The sequence below is a fragment of the Astatotilapia calliptera genome, chromosome 19 (genome assembly GCF_964374335.1).
Source record: "Astatotilapia calliptera chromosome 19, fAstCal68.1, whole genome shotgun sequence".
Classification (NCBI taxonomy): domain Eukaryota; kingdom Metazoa; phylum Chordata; class Actinopteri; order Cichliformes; family Cichlidae; genus Astatotilapia; species Astatotilapia calliptera.
In genome coordinates, this window is record NC_137440.1 from 29585752 (window position 1) to 29595215 (window position 9464).

Consider the following 9464-nt stretch of genomic DNA (forward strand, 5'->3'; position numbering starts at 1 on the left):
AAAAATCATCTTTGCATCAGCAGTATTGCCCTAACTGCAAAGTTTAAGCCATCTTTTAATGATGCAGAAAAATAAACATACAGTCTTTGGTGGGGGGTTTGTATTGAAGACTACATTAATAATAAATGCTTTAAAAAAAAAGTTTAAAACTGAAGCACATTGTAGTTGCAGTGCTCTCTAGTGGTAGAAACTTTGCAGTCAGGCTCCAGCTACTTTTATTATTTCATTTTGATTTGATTTTTCTATAAAATTCTTTGAAATATTTTGTTTTTTACCAGCTGGCAATCCAAAATGAAGACAAGTGCAAAAGACAATGACAAAACTATGCAGTGATCTGAAAAGCATGTGGTACTTTTACCACTTTGCCAGTTAATAAAAACACTTCACTGGTCAGAAATGACAAAAACAAGATTTAAACTGGAAGAAAAAATGGGAGTTTTCTTCTCTCTTTTACTTAAGACGTTCACTTTAACCCCTGATATTCTTACCTATTTTGTTCCCCGCCTGTAACACACATGCAAACACACCGATGCAGTCACGACTACTCTGCAAATCAGCCAATGAAATGTTAACTGAGAGTGAGCTTAGAGGATTAACGTGGACGAAAGTAGCTTGTGTAAGAAGAGAATGTTACTAGCGGGCCAGTCAGCAAATCCACAGGGCAGACAGAACTCACAGCAGTCACCACTACAGAGACCAAGAGGGAAGTTTCACTGACCCACAGCAGAAAACTAGACCACAGTCGTTCCACCGAGTAAGTATGTGAAGACCCAACAAATGCAAAACTTACTAAAGTCCTCATGCTTCAGTCTGGTCTTCCTGATGTAAGTGTGGAAACACTTATATAAATGGATTTTCTAGCTTTAAGTGTACGTGCTATTTAACCACTTAAGCACATTACATGGGCTACAGTTGAAAGACCTGTGCAATGCAGTAGGTAAAGTAGTTGTTAGATGTTTTCAGTATACCCACTTTTTTGTGTGTGATCTCCCTTGTCTTGGTTTCGATACCAAAAGCTCAGCGTGATGCTGGACAAAGAGGGTCAGTGGTCTGAGGCATTGGCCAGCAATAACATAAAAGCCATCATCTGCTGGTTGAGGAAGCTTACAGCTGAAGGTAGAAAAGGAACATCCACTCATCATGAAACCAGTGCTCTGTACAATTTTTGCAAAGACCCTTTAATTCCACAGTTGTTTGTTGTTTCCTTTAACACTGTATCTTCAACAAGGTTATACTGATGTGGGGGAAATCGCACCAGCATTTAGCTGCTGGGTACAGCGGACAGCAGAGTTTGCTAAAAAGGAGTTATTAACCTTATGTAAGTACATATTACATCATATTTTCAGTCTTTCTAAATGTGCAAACTTAAATTTGAAGTTGAAGTTACTTTGAGTAACATATACTTTGGATCTTTGAATCTATTGTGTCTTAATTATTCCCTCAGGCTTCAGCTGTTGCCAGGGTCTGTGGATGTTCCTGGACCGCGGCTCCTTCACTAGAGTGCACACGTTACTCCAAAAATTAAGGAACCTACTTACATTGGCCCAGTGGGGAAGAAAACATCTCTGCTCAGCCCACCTCTGGCATGGTTTGTGCTAAAGATATCCTAATCTTTAATGCTGTGACATGATAAAAGCCTTTCTGAAACGCAATGTCTTCTTTATGCAGGAGTGGGAGTCCCATGTGTGGTCTGCAAGGACACATACAGCTCCTCAGACATCCGACATGGCTGCTGGAACAGAGAGCAGAGGATGCTGATGCAACACATCTGGCTGGGACAGCTGGTTCAGTGGTGGGGCATCATGGGGCTTCTGCCAAAGTTTCCTGGTATAGATATCATCACATCCCAATAAACTGGGATGAAGAACTGTTATTATACCTCTAAATCCTTTTGTTTTTAATGTTTGGTTCTCTGTTGTTTCTGTCAGAGACCCAAGAAGTGAAGCGTATCACTCAGATGTGGAAGGAAATGGATCACAGCCACCGAAAAGCTGGTCTTGAAACACAGGGGTAACTCTGAAAGGGTTTCATTTTAGAGCAAGTCTCTCTCTGAACATACTTTATCAATTTCCTACCTGTTTTTTCCCCTTTAACTTCCTTACCTTTTATTAGACGGGAGGAGGGAGAAATGGGAAGATTCAAGTCTTTGATACAGAGCATGGTGACACAGCTATGCAAACAACACGGGTGCATTTGGATGTCTGGAGATTGCACAGATCCACGTTATCCTCCCCCTAATCTGCAGGCGCTGTTGAAGCTCGTGCTGATCCCTCATATTGACAACATGTCAGTCCAGGCCATTGTATCCATCCAAATCAGCAAAGCTTTTCTGTGAAACATACTGATTTGTTGCTTCTCTATGTGCACTTACTTAAGGTTAAATGTGTCTTAACTTTTATGACACAAGCTCATGTACTTCATCCTGGATGTGGCAAATTTCCTACAGTGCAAAGATGACCTCCTTCAGGCTTTTTGTCATGCGTTCACAATTCCATCCACCTTTTCCCAACAAATCAGAGCCTTCTGGATGCTTGATCATGGACACACTGAGGTATGCAGCTGAAAACGAAACATTAAAAAGATAAGTGTTGAAACGGCCAAAATGGCATGCAGGTGACTCAAATGAGATATGTGCATACTTTAAAGTGATTTAATAATTTGCAAATAATAAGTAATGAATGGAGCTACAACATTTTTTCTTTTAATTGATAAGAAATTTACTTAACAAAGTGCTGTGCGCTATCTTACAACCAATCCCAGGCCTCCATGGAGCTGTTACTGAGCCCAAAGGCCTATGTTCCTGCCCTCTCCTGGCAGCATCGTTGCATCATCCATTGTCTCCTGACAAGGAAACAGCCTCAAGAGGCATTACGGTACCTCCAGTGGGCCAGGCCTGCAGTAGAGACCACTGATGATGCCAAGCTGTTTGCAGATGTACTTATTCAAAGCAGGTACTACATGTTTGATAATATAATGTTACTAAATAAAAGCTCACTTGCAGACTCAATTTGTGCTTTCAACCCCCAGTTGTAACTCTGATGCTTGGGCTCTGTTGAAGAGAGGCCACACAGAGACTGAAGATATGAGCAAATACTTCCTCCAGACTTGTAAAGGAGTTGGCCTGTGCACAGAGGCTTTAAAGTACATTCTTGTTGAAAACAATGTGGGTGAATCACTCATTTACATCAAGACAAAATGTACATACCAAGACAGCCTAGAAAGGACTTTTAACTCTCCCTAAAAATCTTTATCAGAATGAAGAAGATGGAGCTGAGACCACAGAGATGACACAGATGAAGAAAGGTATGAAAGATATTATTAAACAGTATTAGGATATAACTGAGATGTCATCTAATCACATTGTTTTGCAGAAATGCCACCATGTCCGCTGTCTGCCAAGCTGTACCGGGCTCAGAAAGTTGGCAAAGTATCAACAGATGAGCAGGTGAAATTGGTCAGAAAGGCTGTGAAGGAAGTGAGGAAACCAGATTCCAAGTTGAGGTACTGAGGTTGTAGATGTCACACTTGGAGCAACTGCTTGAATTATGTTAAAACACAATATGCATTAGACACCAGATTTATGACGTGCACTCTCATTTCAGGGAGGTAGTGTGGCCAGAGCACACAGAGAGAATGCCCAACAGCAAGCAAATGCTTCTGCCCACCGAGGCTCTGCGTCTACTCACATGCAGCTCTTCGCCAGTGCACATGGCAATAGAAACACAGCAAACAGCACATACAGCCGACCCAGAAGAAGAAGATCCTGTCATTTACAATGTATATATTTTCATTGTCTTTGGTAATACTGGTTGCAATATACAATTGCAAAGGGATTTTAAGTAATGGCGACCCTTAGATTTTATTTTGTATTCGCAGCAGCAGCAGCAGCTGGAGACTCAAGAGAACATTTTTTCTTCTGAGGAGGATCTAAGATCCTTGTCTGCCTCATCCTCTACCTCAGCTTCACCCTTGCCTCTTATGAAGTGGGACCCGCTTCACACATATAAAAGCACTCTGACCCTGCAGATGATTTCCTCTCTGCTGACGGATAGAAGTAGCCAAAGCAGGGGACAAGAAGAAGAACACAGACCCCACTCATCAGCTGGTGTTTTCCTAAATATCCCTGAGCTGGTGCTGACACCAGATGGCGCTACAGAGCCTGTTTCCTTCAGCAGCTTGAACAAAGACAGCATGGTAGAGCTGATGCTTTCTGCAGATGGTAAGCTTTGTCTTGGATTCTCTGCACACACCATACATATTGAGAGATTCCCAAGAAATGGAAGCACTTTCTTACGTTTTACAAGTGGGAGAAGGTGATGAAGCAGATGTTTTTCTGGAAGAAGATACTATCGGGGTTGACGGGCTTTCAAGACCTTCCACATATGAAAGCCTTCTTTCAGACACAAGGTCAGAGGTCATCATAAATCTCACAATGCTTATGATAAAGTAAATTATTAAAACTGGTTGATATTTGGTGCAAGTTGAATTTCCAGTATGAATTTGACAACAATCAGGGCTGCCTGATAATTATATCTGGCTTAATTGTCATCCACTGAGTGATCACATAACTAGCTGCTACACGAGCTCATGAATATATCAGTCCTGGCCCCTCAAATGTCACTCAGCCAACCTTCTCCTCTCACTGATTTTCAGTTTCACTGAGGTAGCCCCAACTCACTGCGTCCAGAAAAAGAAACCTCATCAGGTAGGTAATAATTTTAATTTTAAAGTACATAGTGACTCTATTGGTTCAGTATCTAATTAGCAGCTGTGTTCTCTGTGAGTGTGTTTACACTGTATACTGTATGCCACCAGCAAGACGAACCACAGGGATGCTCCAGCCAACACCTCCCATGTACCTCAGCTGAAACAACCCACGACATGCTGACAGATCTTCATCAGAGCTTTGTTTTGAATTGGTCTATACCCAGGGGCTCGCCAGGGATGGGTAAGCAGGACAGCTCCCTCCTCTTCTCTGTGTGTAGCTCCACCTTTCTTTACACATCTGTCAACCCCAGCCCAACCTGCAACACTGAAATCACCTCGGTTTATTTGGGCACAAAGAATGAGCGCCTCCTTGAATCCATGTTAAGAACTAATGAATCCTCTCACTCAGCCTGGCTCGATCATTGCAAAATGGGCAAATGGTGGAAACAGGATGCTGAGACTGGATGTAGTGTTTCCAGGTGTCTGCTACAGAGCTAAGCTATTACAGCCGGTGCATTTTGGATCACAAAAAGTCTAAACAAATAATAATATACCTCTAAAAGTATGCACGAATCTATGCAGCCATTTGGTGCTCAGTGATCAGCAGAGATAACAAGACATGTTGCCTGCTCAACCTTTAGAGCTCTGGAAACAATTCTATCTTTTGCAGTGTGTGTGTATGCATGTGTGCGTGTGTGTGTGTGTGTGTGTGTGTGTGTGTGTTAAGGGTCAGAACTAATTGTTTGTCAGAGGAACTGCAGGGGTGCAAGATGCAGGCACCAAAAGCAGGGGGGCTTGGCTGCTAGGAGAGGGAGATTGGAGAGGAAGTGAGGTGTCAGAGATTGGTTCCCTTAACCTTGCTGCAGCATTCAGTGATCCATTAAACAGCATCCCCTCCCTCCCCCACGTTTTCTGTCAAAGGGTGTACCGTCTACCACCGCAGGCAGACCTCCCTCCATCTGCTGATCACCGTTGAGCCTCAGGGAGCGATGGCCTGTTGGCCCGTACTGATGCCCCAACCTTGTCGCAGAGACAGCGGTTAAAGACGTGGAGCAGTGTTGCATAAAAGATAATAGTGTCAGACTTGTTGTTACCAAGATCCCCATTTATGTGATGTGTTCATCACTGGATTATGACTTCTAAGGAAATTCCAACAGAAAACAATATTGATAACATTTCTGTTCATTTGCAGATGACAAGGGACTTTCTCTTGTTCTAGGTCAGCCTTATTCCTGTGGACTCGTCAATTTTTTGGACTTCACTGCAAAGCAAAAAGGAGAAAACAGAGATGGAAATCAGGTACTTTGTTCTGACACACACCGTAAAATGTACAACATGTGTTATGATGAGTCTATTATGCATTCATCACAAAATTGTCAATAGGGGTCACTATTGTTCCAGTTAAGATGCTCAGTAATATTTGGATGATCTCATTTTTAGTCCCGGAGGATTTCACTTCATCACATCACAGCCTGGCAGGTCCCCTCTTTAGTACCTTTCATCCACATTTCTCCCGTCCCTCTGCATAAACATCACTGCTTTTAAGACCTCCGCCTACAATGATGTCATTGTCCAAAGTCACGTGATTTTTATGGGGAATTTTTCTGGAGTATCTTGGAGCACAGGTGAAACATCCATAAGATGCCAGGAACATGGTTACCATTTATTAAATGCTGCTTGTGCGTTGACCTGAGTGTTACACTTCTAATAGCACTGTGCAGATATGACCACATAATTATTTTACAGAGGTTTCATTGGATAATTGTTTAATTGGGATGTAGTCACCTAATTATTTTGCTCTGAACTAGGGACCATATGGCGCTTGGCAGGTGAAACGCAATTAGGCCATGCTAATTTATGATGATTATACCTGAGCATGACTGAACAGCCTATACTGTACAAAAATGTGTCTATCAGGGCCAATCTATTTTAGTTGTAGAGTGCATGTTTGGAGTGATGGCATTGCATTCATTACCCTGCAGTTTCTGTGTAAGCGTGGGTTTCCAGGGGGTTGTTTAGTAGGAAGGGCTGTTAGTGTTACCTAATTGTTCACCGAGGCCAGAAACAATACTTGTAGGATTTGCTTAATTGGCAGATAGAGAGATTAATCACTAATGAGTGAAATTAGTTGAAGGCAAACACTTAACGACTGATCAAACTATCATGTTCTTTGTGCCAGTGCGACTAAAGATAATAATAAAATCGAGATATTAAGCAGTTATTAGTTCAAACTATAAATTTGGATTTGGCCCCACATGACCTCAAGCATGACTGTTCGTGATGATTACTGGCACAGTTATAGATGAGATTTTCACCATGTGGAGCAAACAAAGTCATCCATCAAATCTTAGGAGCCCACTAAGAAATCACGGCCGCTTAAAAAGATATCACAAAATTAAATACTATCGACTTTGCTGTCTTTATGAAAACACCAATATTTGCACAGAGAGAGGCGGGGAACGTTTGTGTGGGGTGATGTTGCATGTTGAAACGTTCATGATTCAAGGGGAGATGAATGGCCTCTATTAGGAGCATTTAATCAGTAGCTGGCCCAGTGCTCCCAGTCTCCTGCACCCCCTGGGGAAAGATTAATGGGTACAGGATATTTCATCAGGTCCTCCACATCACTGCTCAGGATATGAGGCTGTAATTGTGTCTGTTTTTGCTGTTGTTTCGTGTTGCAGGCGGAGAAAGATGAGCCCGCAGGTTGGAGCAGTTCGGGGAAGGTTTCCCAAGGAGCCATAAGGAGTGGCAGAGCAGGATCGAGAAAAGGCAAACGAGTGAAGAGGGCATGATCATCTGCAAGACAAAGAACAGCCTCTTATGTGATGCATTTTAAATATATTTAAATTAAAATCTAAAGGGAAAAAAAAATCACTCCAATGTTAAAGTTTACCACAAAGAGTGTTAACCTCCACCAGATTCATCCTCCAATCACCTGGTCAGATACTTTTGACAGCCTTTGTTCCCGCCCAGTGGTACTGTCCCACCTCACCCTTAATCTTCTGCTGTAATGTCTCGTGTCAGCAATACTCAGTAAATGATGAGACATGAATTCTTAAATATTGCTATGAACTATGACTCGAGTAAAGAGTAGTAAGTCTGAGTTACATTATGTCTTTTTTGACTTTCCTCTGATGAACATAACAACGTTGCGTGTTTCGATTCAAGTATAGATGCACTACATTTAAAATGCACTTGTGATGTCCTTGAAAATGATTGTGCACTTTAGATTCTTCACTGGTTTCCTCCTCTTGGAAAAAAAGGGATGTTTGCTTTGCTGCCATTGCATCTCATGAAAAATGGATGACCTCCCAAGGCTTTCTTCTGCCCATTGCTCTTCATATTTGCACAAAGCCCAGGGACTGCATTTGGGTTAGCATCCTCCCTCCCTCCATCCTCCCTCCTTCTTTCTCTCCCTCTGTGGTTTGTTCGCGGGGTGAATAACTTAACACATATTTCAGCTTGACACACTTCTGCTCTGGGTTTCCCCTGGGTGCCCAGTTCACGAGCCCACACATGCTGTATTATTTAAAAGTGGGGTTTGGAGTTCTGTGCGTGTAATCTCCTCTTTGTGTAAGGGCCGGGGGACTGCCTTATGAAGTTGTTCGGCTTTTCCTTATGACCTTGTATTTGTGACTAGATGATATTTCAAGTGTAGCCAAAAGACACGAGAAGCATACCAGCACAGTTATGTTTTTTGGCAATATAAGCTTTATTTTTTTTTGTAAAAGAAGAAAAACACATCTCACAAACAGCACAGTCTGTATCATAGCAAAAATGGTGTACAGTACAAAATGATGGATTACAGGAAATAGAAATCCGGACAATATATCATGAGCACAAGAATAAAAATCGAACGCAGCAAAAATGCACGAGGAGGATAATAAATAATGCCTAATGACGCTAAAAAGCAAACTGTCTCAAAGTCTTGGAGTGAAATCAGCTTTCAGCTCAACACACACACACACACACACACACACACACACACACACACACACACACACACACACACACACACACACACACACACACACACTAACTCAAGCTAATCTAAAAGCTGATACCATCGTGGAAATCAGAGTGCGGTGGCGAAAATGACACATAAATCATGTGCCGGCAGATGATGCAAAAAAAACCCTGCGGTTTGCAAGATGGATACAAATAGCCACATGATGTGTGGAAAACTCTCATATAAATACTTGTCATTGTGTTGCGAGGACTGTTGTGGTGAAAAATGCATGATTATTAATCTCCTAAACGAAAACATCTTAATAGGAACCTCTGATGGTGATGCTGTGCACCCAGAATACACAACCCACAGTGGATTTTCCAAACACACTTCGATGTTTGGAATTTTTAATGTTCTTGAGTGTAAAAGCTATTCCACATTTTTCATCTCTGTATTCTACAACATCACATTCACATTCACCAGGTTTGGCCTTGCGTGAAGGCCAGTGATCATACTGTCAACATGAAACATTCAGACCTTGGTGCAACATGGCAGCAGGTGTCTTGCCCACTGGAGGGCACTGTGAGCAGTGCAAAAGCTAGGTGGCCAAGAAAAGGGTGAGACACCTTGGCCAGCTCACCAGATGGGCTCACTGAAGCGTGTCAGGTGGCTGTGACAGCTACCTGCCCTTCCTTAAGGACTGTCACCATGTATAAACAAACCATTACTCTAATTTGTGAGTATACACTTATGTGTGTGCAAAATGTGTGCTTGTGCCCAAGGAGATGATTATGCTGAACCTTTT

General features: G+C 42.2%; 1 protein-coding gene across 1 annotated transcript; it reads left to right on the forward strand.

Moving 5' to 3' along the window:
- Positions 1-645: 645 nt before the first annotated feature.
- Positions 646-7813, forward strand: LOC113012770 (uncharacterized). The gene is made up of 19 exons (XM_026153098.2): positions 646-754; positions 1017-1116; positions 1229-1318; positions 1445-1588; positions 1669-1827; positions 1929-2010; positions 2113-2302; positions 2408-2551; positions 2761-2951; positions 3028-3163; positions 3255-3303; positions 3372-3501; positions 3603-3777; positions 3877-4219; positions 4305-4407; positions 4654-4705; positions 4816-4948; positions 5927-6006; positions 7392-7813. The coding sequence occupies exons 2-19, from the start codon at positions 1026-1028 to the stop codon at positions 7500-7502; spliced, it is 2403 nt and encodes an 800-aa protein (XP_026008883.2). The 5' UTR covers positions 646-754; positions 1017-1025; the 3' UTR covers positions 7503-7813.
- The last annotated feature ends 1651 nt before the right edge of the window (positions 7814-9464 follow it).